The 19739-nt window shown below is 40.4% G+C and overlaps 3 protein-coding genes and 1 long non-coding RNA gene across 6 annotated transcripts in view; 1 reads left to right on the top strand and 3 right to left on the bottom strand.

Moving 5' to 3' along the window:
• ddx18 (DEAD (Asp-Glu-Ala-Asp) box polypeptide 18) overlaps positions 1-3555 on the bottom strand; it is a 16005-nt gene extending 12450 nt beyond the window's left edge. Inside the window, exons 1-3 of one of the 2 annotated variants that reach the window (XM_031278654.2) lie at positions 3361-3555; positions 2704-2880; positions 2429-2623 (exon numbers count right to left, since the gene is read on the bottom strand). In XM_031278654.2, coding sequence (XP_031134514.1) covers positions 2429-2623; positions 2704-2880; positions 3361-3532 — 544 coding nt within the window. In that variant the 5' untranslated portion in view covers positions 3533-3555. The remainder of the gene's footprint in view (positions 1-2428; positions 2624-2703; positions 2881-3360) is intronic. The other variant, XM_031278655.2, reaches the window with a different exon arrangement.
• A 665-nt stretch (positions 3556-4220) lies between these two features.
• LOC116035853 lies at positions 4221-4649 on the bottom strand. The gene is made up of 2 exons (XR_004101467.1): positions 4347-4649; positions 4221-4293 (listed from the first exon to the last, which is right to left on the bottom strand). It is a non-coding gene; the product is annotated as an uncharacterized LOC116035853 (long non-coding RNA).
• Positions 4650-4678: 29 nt separating this feature from the next.
• On the bottom strand, positions 4679-7018 carry LOC116035671. 2 transcript variants are annotated; one of them, XM_036004334.1, is made up of 3 exons: positions 6597-6702; positions 6152-6310; positions 4679-6058 (listed from the first exon to the last, which is right to left on the bottom strand). In XM_036004334.1, exons 1-3 carry the CDS (start codon positions 6691-6693, stop codon positions 5280-5282), a joined length of 1035 nt encoding a protein of 344 aa, XP_035860227.1. In that variant the 5' UTR covers positions 6694-6702; the 3' UTR covers positions 4679-5279. The 2 variants fall into 2 exon arrangements, with proteins under 2 accessions (XP_035860227.1, XP_031134755.1); XM_031278895.2 differs by lacking the exon at positions 6597-6702 and adding an exon at positions 6707-7018 and having other exon boundaries at positions 4680-6058.
• Positions 7019-7575: 557 nt separating this feature from the next.
• LOC116035670 (actin-related protein 3-like) overlaps positions 7576-19739 on the top strand; it is a 30794-nt gene continuing 18630 nt past the window's right edge. The window contains exons 1-7 of the mRNA XM_031278893.2: positions 7576-7815; positions 12054-12109; positions 12403-12527; positions 15110-15220; positions 15573-15668; positions 15954-16061; positions 16821-16964. Of these exons, the coding sequence (XP_031134753.1) occupies positions 7772-7815; positions 12054-12109; positions 12403-12527; positions 15110-15220; positions 15573-15668; positions 15954-16061; positions 16821-16964 (684 nt within the window). The 5' untranslated portion in view covers positions 7576-7771. The remainder of the gene's footprint in view (positions 7816-12053; positions 12110-12402; positions 12528-15109; positions 15221-15572; positions 15669-15953; positions 16062-16820; positions 16965-19739) is intronic.

Below are 19739 nucleotides of genomic sequence, written 5' to 3'. Positions count from 1 at the left end.
GGCAACCCAGCTTGATTTTGTCTTCCACATCAGGCGAATGTATGCGTATGTAGACTGGAGGGTATAATGTTTTAATGTTAGATAAAGAAATTACAAACAACCATATCTGGTTAACCAATGCATGAGCATCCCTCTTGCCGTAGATGTACGGTAAAGCCAGAATATATTATTCTGCTGCCTATTTTATACAGTTTGACAGAGTTGAAAATGACTAGACATTAGGTTGTGAATCAATTACTTACCTATTTGATTAGATGCTGTGTGATTAACTCTATTGCCCCATATTGCCGGGGGGGGGATTTATTAAAGTGCTCATATTATGCTCTTTTTCAGGTTCATAATTGTATTTAGAGGTTATATCAGAATAGGTTTAATTTATATAAAAAATTTTTTTTTAAAAAAAAAACATTTTTGTTGTACTGCAGCTCCTCTTTTCACCCTGTGTGTTGAGCTTTCTGTTTTAGCTACAGAGTGAGGCATCTCACTTCTGTTCCATCTTTGTTGGGAGTCGCATATGCGCAGTACCTAGGTAAGGACTACTAGCCAGTCAGAAGCAGAGTATGAGGGAGCCATGGATGCCATGCTAGCAGCTAGGCGAGCATTATAACGTGTGTTACAAAGTGACGCACGTTTATCTCTGAAGTAAAGGCTGGACTACAATAGAGCGGTTTGTGAACAGTGTTTTCTGTTGGAGATGGTAAGTCTCTTTGGGGTGGACTTTGGGCTTTTTCACTTTGTAAACCTATTACATGCACAAAAAAAGATATATAACACAATGAAGGAAAGGGAAAAAGCATATATGACAGGGCTCTAGAGTGCGGCCATTTTGGTTGCACATGCGACCAAAATTTGTAAGGGTGCGACTAAGATTTTTCCTCGGTCGCACCAGTGCACCTAACGTCTTCGCATCCGCTGCCTCTCCACGAACGAAGCAATGTCGTTTATATCGATATGGTTTAATGTTGCGTTACGTGACCCATTCCTTCTGTAAAGCCGTGCCTGTGTTTGGATCTCTCTCCGTGCAGCCCCAGCTATTGGTTGAGTAATAGCGTGAGATGGAGCCTGCTCGACCTGGGCGAGAGATGTGACCCATGGCCAGAATATCATAGTTCATAAAAATGCAGCGCAGTGACGATAGACATTTCATAGCTTATACAAGACGTGTAACGCCGCTGACCTGCCAAAGCGCATTCGACCCGTGCTGGACCCAGTCAGCCATCACTCTGTGAGTAGCATATGCTTCAGTCCATCGCACTTCCCTCTCCCTCTGTTTTAAGATTTCGGCCTTTATTTTGATAAGAAAGCTGAAGACATGAAAGGGGAGAGTGAGAGGGGGGAATGACATGCAGGAGAGGGCTGCAGGTCGGAGTCAAACCTCTATATATACCAACTGAGCTATCCGGGTGTCCTCTCTCTCTCTTTTAAATCAGTCTGTTATTGTTGTTGAAAACAAGTGAAGGAGCTTTCTCAAAGATATATCTATTTTTTAATAATAAGCTATTTATTTCAGATAACTTTCTGAATGTGTTGCAGCTCAAACTGGTAAAGGAAACCCTGTCTTTGCATTTTATTTTAATCACAATCTGTTTTAATAAAAGAGCTTGTGAAAAGTGGCTTTGACTTAAAACTGAACATTTAGCCCACTTGGTAAAAAAATACAGAGCTATATATCGTGTATCCCCATTCAGCGTTAACGGTGACGTGAGGAAAAATTTGGGTGCACCTAAATTTTGTGCTGGTGTAACTAAATAAAAAAAGTTAGGTGCACCAGTGCAACCAAGGCAAAAAGTTAGTCTGGAGCCCTGTATGAGCACTTGAATACCCACACAGGTGATTCCTGTTATTCTGGCTGAATAGAACTCTACTCAGGTTGAAGGAGGGCCGGAGCTTTAATGGGAATTTCATCTTCCAAAAAGAATGATAAAAGGTGTCATTTGTCGTGCACTAACAAGTGCAACAAAGCTAAAGGAAGGCCCAGGAAGATGTCTCAGAATCAATCAATCACTCTAAACACACCAACGCAGTCCTTGAAGGAGGTCTGATCAGCCAGAGTAATCGAAAATACCTGTCTGGGTGTCCAGGGCCTTTTTTATAATTGTTATTGTCATTCACAGTTGTTTGTGGTTTATTAAACTGACTCTTTTGGTGAACAGATAATATTTAAATGATAAATGTTGAACAGCGCTCTTAAAAGGTCATACATTTACTATCGCCATTTATTTAACCACGTAGTCTTTCCATTTATCATGACAGCATTCAATTAAGACTTAGACAATGTTACTAAATATGGCTTTTTTTCCTTACTATAGAGCTTGTCCTGATGCTAAATGTGCTTATCATCTTCTGGACTCAGCTAATGGACAGCCAAACAAGTAGTGAACCTGCTCCAGCCAGGTCTACAGTAAGCACATATGTATTTCTTCAATACCTGTTAAGCCAGATGGTAATTCGGGTTGATCTTCCTCCTCCTCGTCATCATCTCCGGTTTTGTCCTCCTCTTCTTCATCTGTAGCTTCCTCTGTTTTGCCAGTAGCCTGTTCTCCGTCTGCTAATGCTGCTCCCTCCTCCTCTTCTTCTTCTTCTTCTTTGTCTGCTTCTTTCACTGTTTTGGTCTTCTTCCCAACTAGAATACAGGGTTATGACATGTCAGCTATCACAAAAAAAACGCAGTTTGTCAATTTCAGGTTGGCAAACTCCTCTTACTGTTACCTGGTGATTCAACAGTGTCAGCAAGCTTCCTTTTCTTCTTTGTCTTCTTCAGTGGGGTTTCCTCTGTTGTGGTCCCTTCAATCTGCATCTTCTGTTTCTTCTTGGGCTCGCTGTCGGTCTTAGGAGTCGCTGCTTCCTCAGAACATTCCTCTTCCGGTCCGTTGGAGTTCACTGTCAAACACATCAGACACACAGCAACAAAACATACACATTTACCCAATCATCTTGGTGAAATAACTGTTAGCTGTTATGATGTACTTCATGATTACGCTTGCGATTTTAAAACGTCAGTTTGGAGGTAACCATTTCAGCATTCTGCTGTATGTAACATCTTAAAGGCGAACTTGTGTTACATGCTAACGTTAGCTGGCTACATTTTTGCGAATCTTATAAGGTTACGTCACAATAACCTGTGACAGATTATGGTGACATACACAAACAGTAATCTAATGTCATAAATTAAAGACAGCTATCGTTATGTCCGTCAGTGAAATGCAACAGTATAACATATCAATATTTAAATATGACGAGTTCCTGGTTTAAAAATCATGCCGTGAGGAGCTAACGTAGCTAGCTAGGTTAGCAAGTTCGTCGCTGCTTCAGAAACAAAGAAATCAAGCAACAACAAGATGTTCTATTTACAGCACATACCGGTCTCTTCGTCATCTTTCTGGGTCTTAAGTAGTTTGCGCTCTTTGTTCTTATCATTTCTTTTCTGAATTTTCTTGCGGAGAAGCTTCATCTGTAGGTCCGCCATGGCAACGGTGAACGGCACACGTGTGTATGTGTGGTTTTCAGGACCCTTCGGGGTACCCGTCTGCATTGCCTGAGTGAAAATACAAAGGACCTCGCTGTATGGTTGTTCTCGGGTGGAACCTTCTTATATACAGTCTATGGGTGGAACAGGCATATTTCTCGAGGAAATACTTTTGGCCATCAGTAAACGAAAAAACGATAGCATACATTTAAAACAAATGTTTTTTTCAAACGATGGGTTGAAACCCTCTTATATACTGTTTATGGTTGAAACGCTCAAAACCGTAGCTACAACCATAAATTTTTAATTTTTTTCTGTTTTAACTTACAACATAATTTGATTTGCACCAGTAATCTTAAATATTTATCATGAATAATTGTTAAATAGTTTGTTAACTGAACCGCTGAATTTTACTTGAACAGAATTAGCTGGTCTAAATTAAAATGTGAATTTAGTCACATGGACAGTATTCATGTAATTTAAACTCTGGGAGACAGGGAAATGACATATACTTCTAGAAATGTCAGTCTCTAGTCTTGGTATGGTTCTGCTGATCCTTAAATCAAAATTAAGCAGGAATCAAACAATCCATATTGGTGCAACAGAAACTCAGAGAGAATCAATTAACACTACCATCTGCTGTCAATAGTTGGAACTGTTAATATTTTCCTCCCCTGTACAGTTTACAGACCATAGACTGGATGTACAGTCATTGTAACTTACAGACACCATTGAAAGAAGAAAACACATTGTCTACAGCAGAGGTTGTCCATTTTTATTCAGCCAAGGACTCCTTAAAGGATAGAGACCAGGGACCCCCTCATGTACTGTTTATCCCTTGGAATAATTTGACTTTTTTTTTTTTTTTTTTTTTTTACACTATTATAGTCTTATATTATGTGAAAGAACAACACAAGAAAAATGAAATAGAACGCTATTGGACATGTATTAAATATATTTACGGATTCTGAGAGTTATAGATTTGTTAGATCAGAAAGTCATCCATTAACTATTTTAGATTTAAACATTTTAATATTTTTTGTTGAACTATGAAGCTTTTTGTAAAAAAATGAAATAACCATAACTTGAATGAATCTAAAAAATTAAAACAAATCACGGAACCCCTGGCAGAGTGCCAAGGAACCTTGGGGGTTCCCAGACCTCACTTTGAGAATCAAAAAACACACACACACACACACACACACACACACACACACACACACACACACACACACACAAAGTGAAAACAAATATTTTCTTTTTTTATAGGAGCAGAACATCAAAGAAATGCATCAAGCGTCATCTATTTGAGTTGGGTCATACAGCATCCATTGCCTTGTGCTTACAGCTTAGAATGATCCGTAACACGTTTTGGGCTTAAAACTTACTCCCATGTTAAAAAACAATGTTATATACTACAGACCAACTATCAATTAGTCTGAATTGTTTTGAAAGGCGTAATCCATTAGAAACTAGACATCTTGTGTTTGAAAAAGCATAAAAGTCTCTCTGCTTTGATTTCTGTTATATGCTGTCCTTGGTATTGTAGTGTCCTAAGTCTTCCGATACCTATTTATCCTATTCCCATTGTCTTTTCAACATGGATCGAAATTCTCTAGATAGTTCTACTAAGTGCTAATACGTTACAATGTCAGGACTTCTGTCTGGTGAATCATTTACAAGACCAATACTTGTCAGTATCTGTTTGATACTGTTATCATTTACTGTTGAATGACTGATTTAAATGTTCCAAGTCTTACTGACTGAGATGTCTGTAATCAGGGAAAACAGTGGCAACCCTGTATCAAAAATGTCAAGCAGATAAAAGTGTCTCCTCTTCAATCTTAACCATGTTCCCAGGCTCTGTCTCTCTTTTGATCTCAGAAGCTTGAATAATAACCGGAGAGCTGTTTTCACCCATCCCCTCCAGCGCTGGGCCTTGCTGGATGCCGGGCTGCACCAACTGACTCCTGGACATTCGCCTCACATGTTTCATCTCCTCCCATCTCTGTATCCTCCTTCCAATCTCAAAACCCTTGTTCCTTCTCTTCAGAAACCTCTGCCTCCAAGAGTAGTTTGTTTGTGAGGATGCCTGTTGGGGCGTGGAGCAGCTGTGGAACTGCACTCTCTCCCCCGGTTTAGTCATGGGCGGGACTCGATTGCATTGTCTCTGCACGTCCTCCTCCACTGCTTTGAACACCAGGTCGGTGATATCTCGGCGAAGTCTCATTAGCACCATAGGGTCTTTAATCTGACGCATGTCGGCCAACATAACCTCTGCAAACTGGTTTAATATGTTGTGTTTGGATATGTTTGGTGCAGCTATTTGGGCAGGCTGATCAGTAGAACCCTCGTCGTTGTGGCGGTGGGGACAGCTCAGAGACATGACATCTGTAACTTGAGGCGGCGGGTTTGGAAAGTGCAGTGGAGCAGGGTTCAGGCTGGAGGCCGGGTGGGGTTCATCATCTAGATCTTGCCCCGTCACATCAGCATCCAGTGGGCTACCAAATGAGCTTCCCATCTCGTGGTCAATGCTTCCTTCAGTCTCCAACTCCTCGTCATCGTCATCCCGATCATCAAACTTCTCGTCCTGCAAAAAGAGTATACGCAGAAACGTAAAAATGTGCCATCAAGATCTGCAGGGAAGCATCTGCAGGTTTTTTTTCTGCATTCGTTTTCATCTTACCAGATATGAATCGCCTCGCCTGCGAACTATGTAAGGCCTCAAGAAATCAAGTTTCTCTCTAAGCATCTTTTGCTGGAAAGTGCTGACCCTCTCCGGATGCCATAGCACCCTCCCGTACTGAGTCCGGAGCGACCTGGATCTTCTCTCGACATCAGATACTGCAAGGTGAAAATATGCGTGAAAATATGAGTAAAATATGCGGAATAGTAACTGAACAGCAGTATAGTAGTAATGAAGAAGTAAGGATAAACCATAGTGTATATTACACTGTAAACAGGGTTCAAAATTAACTTTTTCGTTCACAAGCAAAATGGCGTTCAAATTTTACCAGCATTTGGCTGGTAGATGGTGCTAATGTTGAACCTTGACTGTAAAAGTTATTTAACATCATGTTCGCCAATTCCATAAATACAAAAATTTAGTAAAGTTTAGCTGGGTTCATACCTCTGCTAACGTTACTCCCCCTGTGCTTGCGTATTGCTTCAGGTTTTCTATGCAGAACTACATGAATGCCACATACACTGTATTTCTGTCTCGCCATTCATCTTCCTTACCAGGCTTTCCGATGGACAACGCGAACTCGGTCCATAGCTTGGTCTTCAAATCCTTGTCATAGTAAGAATCGACCGAGGAATTAAAAAGGCAGTCATGTTTGCGCCAGAAATCTATCAGCATGTTGTCCATTGTAGGGCCCCAGTGTGGGCCCCGTATCTGACCTCGAAAGTGTGTCATAGTCTGTGGAGAAAACTTTCGTTATCTATTATAATACAAGCTATATTTACACCAGTAGTCTCTTACCATGGTTGATGATGATAACGTCCCACTCCTAAGATAATATCTTCTTCTTTAGTTTTGCTTTACGCCGGATGTAAATTTACGTACGCGATTACTGCCACCAACTGATCTGGAGTAATATAGCGATATGTATAGTTTATTAATATAAATATAATCAATATTTATATTATTTGTTTTTACTATTAATATTTACCATTATTATACTGCTCTTAGCATATGCTGGGCTATAGCAGGTATTTTTTTTTATAATTATGTTATATGAATTTGAAAAATATTTTTATAGTACATGATGGATTATTATTATTCTAACAATAATAACACTGTTTTTGAGTGTCCATTTAAATAAATAAACCACAAAATGTAGATATAATTTTAGCAAACACACGAGAACATTCTAAAAACATAAATTAGGAAGAAAATACCTTCATATAGTTCATACATATACTCGTACGTATTAATATACAAGATTATAATCATAGAAATATTTCATCATAAATACTACATCCTAACGTTAGTTCATGTAAAATATAGACCAAGGCTGTATTAAGAGAACGCAGTAAACTGATGCCTTTGACGATGATTGACAGCTGCAAAGCCCTGCCTGCGTTGGCTCGCTTGCTCCACACCATGGATGTATTAAGAGAACGCTCCACACAGCCTCCGCCATCTTGCCTGCCAGTCGCCGAGTGCGGAAGTGGAAACGGCACTGTGCGGGCTCAGGGGTTCCGCCTGTGGACGGCTTGCCATATCCTCCAGCCGACTGCCGACACAGCCTGCTGTCAGTCAAATTTAACCGTTTGTAAACAACAGAGACTCGGGGAGAGATGGCTGGACGATTACCGGCGTGTGTTGTCGACTGCGGCACAGGGTAAGCTGTTCAAACCGAACCGCCGTGCAAACAGGGGGCTCGGGTGTCATCGAGAGGCTGAGTATGGTTAGGGACTGTCAGTGTCAGCAGCAGCAGCAGCAGCAGCAGCAACTGGGTGTGTGTGTATATGTGTCTGTCTCTGTGTATTATGCAGACAGCTAGCCAGTGAGATAATATGCTAACCAACAGCTAACCGTGACATATAATTACTCTTTACCGGTTTTATTCCGAGAAAAACTCAGTCTGGTCATTTGAGCTGCCGTGCATAGTCAGTATATTTGCCATGCTCATTTTCTTGCTTATTAGCTAGTGTCTTCATTTGCATGGATTCATCACTAGGGTAACGTTATGTTTTCTTCCTGTCTAATGGAATGCAAAAACCCAACCAGTGTATGCTGTTGCAAGCCATAAACCTGACTGAGGAAGGCTTCCCTCACAGCTGGTTTCATTCATTTGGAGCTGGCAGGCCTTAATGCCAGTATCTTAGTCTAACGTTCTGTGTTAATTTGCTAGATTTTCCACATTGATGTGTCTCGTGAAGATATCCGTGCCATTAGCTAACGTTAGTGCAATTCAGAAATCTTTTTGCTCGTTAGTCTGGATTTGAGCAGGCGCAATACTACTTCCTATTCAGCCTACACTTCCTCATTCACGCTTTTTAGTCCATATATGGTCGTTTCTCGGCATCCCAGTCATGCTTTTTTGATTAACTTCTCTAATTTCTCTTCTTTGCCAGGCTACTGATTATTATCCTAAAAAAATTGTCTCAATTGTATTGACCTAATAAGAGTCTGCTTTAGCAGCAAATGTTTTAAGGGGCAGACAAAATAATACAGGGCTAGATATTCTCTTAGCTCCTTCTGCAGCAGTGTTTGTATGGATCGGTGTGTAAACCTCCTTCCCTGCTTCTGGAATAAGGTAGAATTTCACCTGATTGCTTTTTCTATTTAAATGGTTTAAATAATGGAAGACATTCTTGAGTCATCATCATTATATTACTGTAAATACATGAACCGACACAGTCATTGTATGTATTCTTTTCTATGAGTGATTCTCATTTTGAAGGAGATAAATGTCTTATAACCAATGCAGACATGCAGATTATCCCAAAAAAACTACTTAGCAAGATAGGCTAGATATGCTAAATTACTTTTGGGAGCTAAAAGTGGTGTGCAGCATTGCTTGCTTGTTGAGGCTTGAACTCGTTACTACTCACATTGCATACCTCTCCACTCATCCCCCTCCTTCCCTAAGGCAGCTAACCATACTGCTGCTTGTGATCTGCACTGGGACAGCTCTTAAACTGAGAAAAAAAAAGTGCAGCTGAGAATTAGGTTGGCCAGCGCTAGTTTCTACTTATCAAGCAGATGGCTTCTACTTTCTGGCCAAGCCTTACAATCATAACGCATGTTCCAGCATCAGTGACTACAGGACTTTTTATTTGCAGAAATAGCACTTGGTCATTAGGCTGAGTGCAGTTTAGGTTGAGATTTGGTTCATGATTAGTTGTTTTAAATGGAAACTCTGACATAGCTTTGCAGCTAAGCTGGAGAGTAGCAGCTATGGGCAGATGTTGTAAAGTGCTGAGGGAGTTCAACAGCTGTCTTTGAGTCCAAACAGTGACAACTCCACTTCCTTTTACATATCAACCTTCTAAGCAGCCTGGTTGCTATTATTAGAATAGACTACCTGATCCTGCAATGAAAGAACCTCATCCAGATTTGGGTAAAGTGTCGGTTAGGTTGTCTTTTGTGCAAAACTAGCATTGCACTGTCACATTAAAGCTTCCAAATTATAAAAAAAAATCTCAGGTGTTGCAGCCTAAGTGTGTATGGTTGTGCAGAGGCTCCACACAGAGCTTTCGCTGTAGCCTACGTAAGTGGCCTGAAGTTTATACTTGTGTGTGGAAGAGAGAGTGAGAGAGTGACAGCGATAACCTTCGGCACGAGTCCCGACTCTAGAGACATAGTGAGAGAAACAAAGTGTCTCCCCTGTTCTTTCTGACCACGGTGGGAAATCTTTAGCAGGAAAAGTTAACCCTCTTGTGGATTTAATGTTGTTTATGGAGACGGAGAACCAGGAAATGAGTCGGGGGAAATGCAATGCTACCAAGCCACAGCCGAGCAACGTGCACCGCCGTGACTTGACACGTAGGGTCGGTGTCTCCACGTATCTACGTACGTATCTACGTAGGTAGCCACGGCGTAGATTTAACACAGAAGCATAAATCACGCTTTAGTGCAGTCAAAGGGTTGGGTGGACTAATTTTTAAGCAAACAGTTGAAGTTTCACTACATAAGGCTGCAATAATTAATGAGCCACAGTCACCATGGGTATAAGTAAATTACAAGTAGACCTACATTAGACGACAGATTATCCTTTAGCAAAAAGTAGATGATTCATTGAGCTGAAGATACCAATGTGTAAGATTCCCAAAAAAAGATACTAACGTATGTATCATAATTTACAAAAAGTGGTTTACTCCAGTTCTTGGGCTCAGCTCCAGCTGTCCTGTGCGAGGATGTCCACTGTGAGAAGTGGTGTATTGCAAGCTTGTCCAGGCAGGCTGAGGTAGACAAGCTGGGACTGCTTTGTGGTATGAAGGTGTTCAGAGTGCTGCTGCTACATTCTGTTGCTGCCCGCCCATGTTGCTGTTATTTTCATGAGACTGCTGTTCTTCTCCCTGAATGCCAATCCATGATTTTTTTGGATTAAAGTGACAAAGTCACTTAAGAGGTGGGTCCAAACCGTATGTCAAAGTGGTGATGGCATTTATTTCATGAATGAGCAAAGTAGTAGCAATGACCAAACTCCTACAAACAGTACTCTATCAAACCCAGAGACATGAGAAGATACTCTAAGTCACTAGTGGGAGAAGTTCCCTATGTTACAAGGCAGGACTATATTACGGCAGTATGATAAAGGCAGTATGAATTTAGACCTTAGAAATTGACAACTTGAAATACATTAGGCTATTATTTTTAGCAATACTTCACAAAGTGGACCTGCCAACTATTTCTCCCAGTTTTCTATTGTATTTGAACATACTCTATTGCTGTTCCCATTGTGGGAGGGTGACGTTATTTGACACAAGAAAACAGGACATAAATCTACGTTGTGAATATCTTTTCAGCTCTCGTAATTTTCCCCTTTTTTTTTCTTCTTTTTTTTTCTACTAATCAAGAGACACTCATTGTAGAGTGCTGTGTCTTCTTAATCTCATATTTCTGCTTCCTTTCTGTAGTTACTCTACACTAATGTTAGTTGTTACCTACATTAAAATGAAATGCACCATTTCCTGTGTAACTGTAAGAGTTTTATCCAGGAAAAAGAAACCTTTGATTGGTGTCCAGGACAGGAAATGTAAAAGCTTTCATAAACTTGTTACATGTTGAATCTAAAAAGTTGTACAGGAGATTGGTACTTACTATACAGATAACCAAAGCAAAAAGACACAGTTGGGACAGTTGTTAATTGTTATAACCTACATGGAGTTTCTTCATAACATTCTGAGGTCATTTCTTTTAAAGACTGCTGATTCCTGCTTCCTTTTATAAAGTTAAATTCAAAGGAGCCACTATTATGACCAGGATGTAGCCCATTATGCCCACAGTGCTTTGGCAGTCTTCAGCAGTGTCCTCTATCAGTCCCTTGGGCCCTGTGTGCAGGAAGCATCAGAGTCCTGTCTGGGCCTAACCCAGTCAGGACTACATCTGGTTAGCATGTGCCCCACAAAACACCATTTGTACAGAGCAGAGACATGGAGAAGGCTGTAAAGTCTAAAGTCTTTGATGCTAAAACTGAAGGTGTCTTGAATGTTGTGAGCATGGAGGTGGAAATGTTGGTAATGTCGTGGCCCAATCATAATGATTCTTAGAAACATCTTTACATCATATAGCTAGTTTGGTTAAGGAAGTTCAGTTTATGCAGAAGTGATCTTTTTTTTCCTCCTAGACAAATATGAATAGTCTTCAGTTTCCCAATACTACATGAATGGCTCTTTTTAATGGCCTCCTATTAGCATTAGCTCCAGAGCTGCTGCTGCTTTTGGCACCCACCCAATCCGCCAAAAGACAGCGATGGCATTGATCAAAACGATAGTATAGGACATGGCAGCCAAAAATAATCTTTACTGAAGTAAACTTTCATGCATAGAAGTGCCTGCCAGCAGAGTAGCAGGTGGTCTGTTTAGAACATGCAGCCTCTATATAATGAAATGTGATGCTTTTCTCTTGCAGTTACACCAAACTGGGATATGCAGGGAACACAGAGCCACAGTTCATCGTTCCATCATGTGAGTATTTCACCAGGCATTGAATTTACCTCACACCAGCAAAGCAGGCCAGTGACGCTAACAATGACCATGATGCATCTTTGAAAAGAGGAAAATGTTTGTCATATGCTCTAACAAGAAGTTCGCTTGAGATTCTCCCCGCAACACCTGTCATGGTTTAAAACCTAAGGGTCTCTTCCACATCTGATTTTGAAGTTTTAGTTTTTAACACAATGTACTGAATACAATGTACACAACTTTAAAGGATTTATCCTCTCTGTTGCTCTTTATTGAGTTCTTTATTTTCTTGCCAGGTATCGCTATCAAAGAGTCAGCTAAGGTTGGGGACCAGGCCCAGCGGAGGATGATGAAGGGGGTGGATGACTTGGATTTCTACATCGGAGATGAAGCAGTAGACAAGCCATCATATTCCACTAAGGTACATGACCCTGACAGCTCAGCACATGGAAGCCACTGGCAAAGCCAATGTTTGATAGTTTTCTGTTTCTTCAAAGAATCAATATATTCATCGTACATGTAATGCATTTAGTGATTCGTAAACAAGGGGCAGGTTAAAGGTGCCATTTTGCTGAATGTTTTTCTTCTACCCAAATAAGGAGGAGAAGACTTTCACAGGATCACAGTGTGAATCCATTTGTAAACTAATTTACCTTTAAAATATTTTAAACATCCATGCTATATATTTAATGGAATGACCAATAACAACCTGTATTTCTCCAACAATATGGGCTTTTAAAGGACGTTGATTAGCATTTTTTTATTTGTAGGAACTATTAAGTGAGTTGGACTTGCTGCATACACAACTATTAGGGGTGGTACGGTTCACAAAATCCACAGTTCGGTTCGTATCACGGTTTTAGGGTCACTGTTTTCGGTTCTGTACGGTTCTTATTATTTTTTCTTTTAATCTTTAACACTCCAGAAATATACTTCAGCATATGATATATAGCTAAAATTAGCATATTGAATGCATGTTGCATGCACACAGTGGCAGTTCTATCTATTGTTTTATTTCCGCTGTCATCATAGGTAACATGAAATCCAAAATGTTCCCACACACCAGAATTATACGACGCTAGCGCATCCTCCAACTCCGGGAAGCCTTCCTTATCTCTCCCACTTGACATTTCTGCATGTGACGTGACCTGCAGCAGCAGCACTCCACACTCCCGAGGAGCGGTCGGCTCGGCACCTCTAAAAATCGGACGAAAATCTTTTAAACTGACCTTTGTCGATCAAAAAAACAGACAGATTCAGCAACTGTATGGCCTATTTCTTGCTCAAAATGTTGTCAGAAACACGTTTCGGTGAACTATTTTCGTAAAATACGAGATCGTATTCAGAACGAGACGCCATTAGAGTCTGTTTTGAAATTCGGGAGCAGCAAGAACCATGTGACGCGTTCGTCCAATCAGCTGCCATGTGTTGCGTCAGGCTCATCCTCCTCGTCGTTTCCAGTAAGTGTTTTAACATAGGTGTCGAAAGTGGGCACTACGGCAGTAAGTGGTTAGTGCACATTAACAGTGTACTGACGAACCGTGCGACGCACACACGCTCCGAACCGAGACAAGCGAACCGTGCGGTTCGGATGTTTTTTCATGAACCGTACCACCCCTAACAACTATATGGAATAATATTAAGATTGGATGAAAATAAGACTATGAAAATAGGACTTTGTAAAAGATAACTCAAAATTTAGTTCATGTTCTATGACTTTGCTGGCAATTATTCTGTTATCTGGGCCTCCAGATTATAAAAGGTGTACAAAAATAATACAACAGCAGCACACACAGTGGTTCAAGTTTCCTCTTTGGTACAGGCAGTAGGCCTCTCACAGTAGACTCGTCATAGCAGGAAAAGCACAGGTGCAGCTAATATCATCAACGAGGGCTCTGCTCCCTTTAGGTGACCCAGTTAGCCAGTTAGCCTGCATGCACAACACCAGAACTGTGTTCCACTTCTGTACCACATACTAATTTTAAGCTGGTTTTGAGTTTGCAGTGTGTTCACTCTTGAAAAGCGACAAAATAAAGTATACATACATCTGTGTACGAATTTACGCTCCTACAATGCAACATACACAGGAAAAGAGGGAGCGAATCACGTCTGGAACAAGACTAGGTCAAAACCTAGTATATGGCTGGACCGTGTAGGGTCAATATGCTTAGTTGTGGCCTGTTTGTCTGTTTGTATAAACGGTTAGGTATGTTGATTTTCTTGTATATTAACTGCAAGAACAGGATGCTATAAGATTAGTATATAGTACATACTATATACAGTCAGTATTTAGCATGGCTTTGGGACACAGTTTAGGGCCCTGGAACACCTAAAATGAATGCAGCCATAATATAAGATAAAGTAGGACTGTTATTGGTGACACCTGGGAAGGAGCTTAAAAGTCTCAAACTAGTGCCATTCTCGAGGAAGCATTATTGAATAAGCTCGGGACATCGTTCACTGAACTACCTCCATCTACATACCAACTGCATGATGTCATTAGACAACTTACATGCTGTGCATTTTAGTCGTTTTGTTGTTGCAGGGTTAACCTGCAAACAGAGAAGAAACCGTCCTATGTTGATGGACCTGTTGTCAGATTTCATAATGAAAGTACTGTTATGTCACCAGAAATGAATAAATAAAGTCAGCATGGTAACTTCCAATAAGAGCTGCGGCTCATATAGAGCATCTACACGTGCAACATTTTTTGCAGTTATATAAGCATGAACAAACCTATATGTTGGACTGCAGTGCAGATATTCAGCTTCAGGGGTTTAGAAGTCAACTGTGCAGTGATCTCACAAAAACATAGGTGGCTAGAGAAACCATATAGACAGGAAGTTTACAATATTAGTTTTTTTTCAGTTTACTGCAGCAAGTAGTGTTTCATTTAACAGTATGTGTGCTGCAGTGTGTGTGTGTGCTTTGCATATTCTGCCTTTACTTATGCCTTCATAACTCAATGCAGGGTTCTAACTAGCTGAAGCTTTGTGCCAACAGTGGCCAATCCGTCATGGGATTGTGGAGGACTGGGACCTAATGGAGCGCTTCATGGAGCAGATCATCTTCAAGTACCTGAGGGCTGAGCCTGAGGACCACTACTTCCTCTTGGTAAGAGGCTTAAAAAATGTCCCCAAGTCCAAAATGGATTCCTGCTCTTGATGGACATTTTCAAAAATCCCCCTTCTTCTCTCAGTGTGAAATTAACATTTCGGCTCATGGGCCAAGGGCCAGTAAACTACAACTTGTTGGCACAAATAACCGTTATTTGCAGCCCAAATTATTAGATTTAGATTTTTATCTGTGGTGGTGGGCTCACATAAGCTCCTTACTTAATGTTACGCTGGTACACTAGTTACATCCTCATACATAATGGTGAATCAAAACCTGCTTTTAACCATGCTTTGCTACAGAATAACTGTACTGTGGCTGTGTGTGTGTGCTATTTATTCTCCGTCTGCAGACAGAGCCTCCTCTGAACACACCAGAAAACCGAGAGTACACAGCCGAGATCATGTTTGAATCCTTCAATGTACCAGGGCTGTACATCGCTGTGCAGGTGAGATATGCTGGGTCATCTATGTAGTTTGGGTATAATACACTTCATACCTTCAAATATATCTCTCTTCTAATGTATAATTCTGTTATCCTAATAAGCACTCAAGAGTCAGTTTTTAAATTCATAATTTGATCACATTTTAGTAAGGTGTACTGCTTCCTAATGTGACTATGACAGTGTGGTAGTAGTAGTACACAGGAATTTGTTACAGCATGCTTGTAGCCTGTGAACATACAGTTAGGATATTATCAGTGTGACATTTCTCTGTACGTATGTGTGTGCCAGGCTGTGCTTGCTCTGGCAGCCTCCTGGACGTCCAGACAGGTGGGAGAGAGGACACTGACAGGCACGGTCATCGACAGCGGAGACGGTGTAACCCACGTCATCCCTGTGGTGAGTTTCCAGATCGAGAGAGACACGCTCTCCAGAAGACACGGCTCCATCAACTGCTCGCTCTCTCAAACACAACAGCACTTCCTAGTTCTTGAACAATCAACATAAATGTGTACGCTCCCCTGGCCATTCAGGAGTGGGGCGGAGGATGTAGAGTCTTTAACTTTAAGGACATTTATTGTGGTGAAATACCAGTTTCAGTACATTTTCACAGATATTTTATATTTATACATATTCATCATGTAAAAATATCACAGTTGACATGACTTTAAAAAAAATATATATTCCTTTGGTGGCCTTGCTGTTTTAATTTCTGAGAAAGTCATGGTCATTTATTTTGCTTTGTTCAGAACAGCATTTAATTGAATTTCTTCTTTTTTTTTTACTGTTATTAAACACTATGGGCAGCCATGTGCAAGAACAGTGTGTGTCTCTATAGCTCAATAACAGGATAGTGTTGATGTTTCAAAGTGGACCACAGTGTTTCAGAGGCTAGAAGGAATTACTCAGTTTTAGGAAATGTGCTTGCAGAATACATTTAGAGGTTGGCTGACTGAGTCAGCATGTCCGTAGCCACTGCTGAACATGCTCAAAAAAAGGAGCCAAACACAACAGCATGGAGATATGAAGTCCTTGCAGTACGTCGATCTGCTTAAGAATATCAAGCTATAACAACTGTAGACTTGATACTTATATAACATAACCTCTGTTTCTTTCTCTTCATGTCTGTTTCTCTATTTATTCTTTTGCCTCTCTCAGGCTGAAGGTTATGTCATTGGCAGCTGTATAAAGCACATTCCCATCGCAGGGCGAGACATCACCTACTTCACACAGCAGCTTCTGAGGGAGAGGGAGGTGGGCATCCCACCGGAGCAGTCCCTGGAGACGGCCAAGGCAGTCAAGGTTGGTCTTCAGTTCAATTCTACAATTCCCATCAGCCACTTCCTCTGCCAAGAAGGTGCTGACTGGAGTCACATAAGGAATTCCATGTATCATCAGTGGGATACAACACATAGGCCTATGGTTTCACGGCAGTTAGACTGGTGGTCAGTGCAGTGGCATTGTGTGTTCCCTCGGGCACACAGCGCACTGCTGGCCATGGCTACTCTGATGTTTGGAAATTTCTGCTTACATTGTGGTGTGACAGACAACTGGCAAATTAATCTTTTCTCTGTGATCTTGAGAGCATCTGGACAAGATTGCACATACTGACTTTCCCTATGATATTATGCTGATATCATATGAGAAGAGTATTATCATCATCAGTGTTTCCATTTCAGCTCAGTGTGAGAGTCTTAACTGCATTATGCTGTCATTTACAGTCCGCTTACTTGTTTCTCTCTCTACCAATATTAGCTGCTCTGTTTCAGCAATGTTAGGCTGAAAAAAACATGCATGCAGGCTGAAAGTCACTGGGGCTTTCTGTCGGGATTAAGCTATGAGCAGGGAAAGCTCTTATTTTTCCAGTTATTTCTACAACACTGAATGCAGCACAAATGTCCTCCCTCGCTGAAAAAATAATTTGTATCAGTCCTGTGATTCGGATCCACTCCAAAATGTAATGGTTTCTTCCTTGGACCAGGCTACACCATTCCACCAAGTTTCATGAAAATTTGTTTTTCTGTAATCCTACTGACAGATAAACAAACAAACAAACCCAGCCGAAAACATAACCTCCTTGTCAGAGATAACAAGTCTCAAGTCTTGCTCTTCAGGGAGACCATTAAACCTGCCTGTTTCTATAGCTGACCAGACCTTAACCTAACAGTGCACACAGTCAGATAAACTCTGCTTCACATACTGTATGCTCTACACTGTAGTTGTTTTTCATCAGACTATGTTTAGACCATCTTTCTTTTCTTTTTACCAGGAACAATTTGATTTGTCATTTAACATCTTGGACCATGTTGGAAATAAGTTTATGTTAATGTGTGTTTTCACTTCAACTTGTTATCCCTGGGATTTCTTTATGTCTGCAATCTATAATATATCATATTGCTTATTTAGGCGGTTGAAATGAAGTAGATTTGTGTTAGTGTTTCATTTGTATACAGTCCTGCTGCATAATATAACTTATACTGTCTTGATGAAAAATATTTAGCAAAATCCTGAACACATTTTATGTTTAAGCTTGTTGTTTTTTGCACACAGAATTTTAATTAATTAAATAAGACACCTAATGAAAATACCAATTGGATTGCATAGGAGACACATTTTCTTAGAGATCGCAGTGGGGGACTGAGATTTTACAGATAGAGTTGTGTGTGACTGTGCTAACGTCCATGATATCTGTACATGCTGGTAGTCAACATAGCTCATTATTTTCAGTCCCTTTTCAGTCTTGTAAGTGATAGTGATGACTTGTGGATTTCTTTACTTCGGTTTGAACAATTAGATGGGTAATTGGACCTTTGTTTTTTTTCTGCATGAGGACACCTGGTGGCACTATTGGTCTGCATGTTGCATGCAGCTGGTCTACTTCATAAACTCACTGATTCTGTTTAGCTTTCTTTGTTTAGTTTCTGATTATTAACCCCAAACTATAGATGATTTTTTTTTTCTCTCCATTTTTCCAGGTCACAAATAGATATGACTTGGCAAGGCAAATTTATTTATAGAGCACTTTCTCATACACAGAGGTCATTCAAAGTGCTTTACAGGCAGACACAACAACAAAAAAATATTAAATTGAGATACATGAGAAGACAGAAACATTTTATAAAGGCATAACGCAGTTTAAAAACAAATAAAGTAATTAAAATACCATCAAACGAGACTAATTGAAAGCTCTGGAGAAGAGAACAGTCTTTAACTTAGATTTAAAAATGATTATAGTTGGTGCTTGCCTTAGATCCAGCGGAAGCTGATTCCAGCAGTGGGCAACATAATGGCTGAAGGCCATTCACCACTCTTGGAAAGAACTCTGGGCACCACCAACTGACTAGTACCTGCTGATCTGAGAGACCTACCAGGCTCATGGTCAATAAACATGTCGGCAATATATTTAGGGCCTAGACCATTGAAAGACTTGAAGGCAATAAGTAAGGCCTTGAAATCGATTCTGAATTTAACCGGAAGCCAGTGCAGGGATTTGAGAATTGGGGTAATGTGCTCTCTCTTGGTGTTTGTGAGTATTCTCGCAGCAGCATTTTGGATGAGTTGCAGCTGTTTTATGGTCTTATTTGGAGCATTAGTAAGAAACGCATTGCAGTAGTCTACCCTACAAGTAATAAAAGCGTGAATGATCTTTTCTATATCATGTTTGGATACATCATTTCTGCTTCTCGCTATGTTTTTGAGATGCCAGAAAGATAACTTAGTTATCGCTTTAATGTGATTACCAAAATTTAGGTCTTCATCAATTATTACGCCAAGATTCTTGACTTTGGTACTCGTTTTTAGTCCTCTAGAGTCAAGGTAAGTACTAAGTGCCAGTCTTCCTTTTTTATTGCCAAAGAGAATTATTTCAGTCTTATCTTCATTTAGTTGGAGGAAATTTTGTTGCATCCACTGTTTATTGCACACATGAAAACAAAACAAATTGGCAGTACCAAACATAGATTTTTTTTTTTGGCACCTATAGCACATTGTGCATCACCACAAGCCTGTAAACATAGAGACTTCAATGAATAAAGAAAATAAAGTACATACTGTCCATTTAAGTACAGTAGGCTACCA

Source organism: Sander lucioperca, chromosome 8, assembly GCF_008315115.2.
Source record: "Sander lucioperca isolate FBNREF2018 chromosome 8, SLUC_FBN_1.2, whole genome shotgun sequence".
Classification (NCBI taxonomy): Eukaryota; Metazoa; Chordata; class Actinopteri; order Perciformes; family Percidae; genus Sander; species Sander lucioperca.
The sequence above is the reverse complement of the archived record's forward strand: the minus strand, read 5'-3'. Positions and strand labels throughout refer to the sequence as shown.

What these genes read in the sequence shown, in the direction of transcription:
- LOC116035671 (XM_031278895.2), bottom strand. Translation starts at nt 6,884, where the DNA reads ATGACACACTTTCGAGGTCAGATACGGGGCCCACACTGGGGCCCTACA. An exon ending in GTTGTCCATCGGAAAGCCTG is followed by an intron (nt 6,311 to 6,706) that starts GTAAGGAAGATG and finishes TTCACCTTGCAG; the next exon opens with TATCTGATGTCGAGAGAAGA. An exon ending in GCGAGGCGATTCATATCTGG is followed by an intron (nt 6,059 to 6,151) that starts TAAGATGAAAAC and finishes TACTCTTTTTGC; the next exon opens with AGGACGAGAAGTTTGATGAT.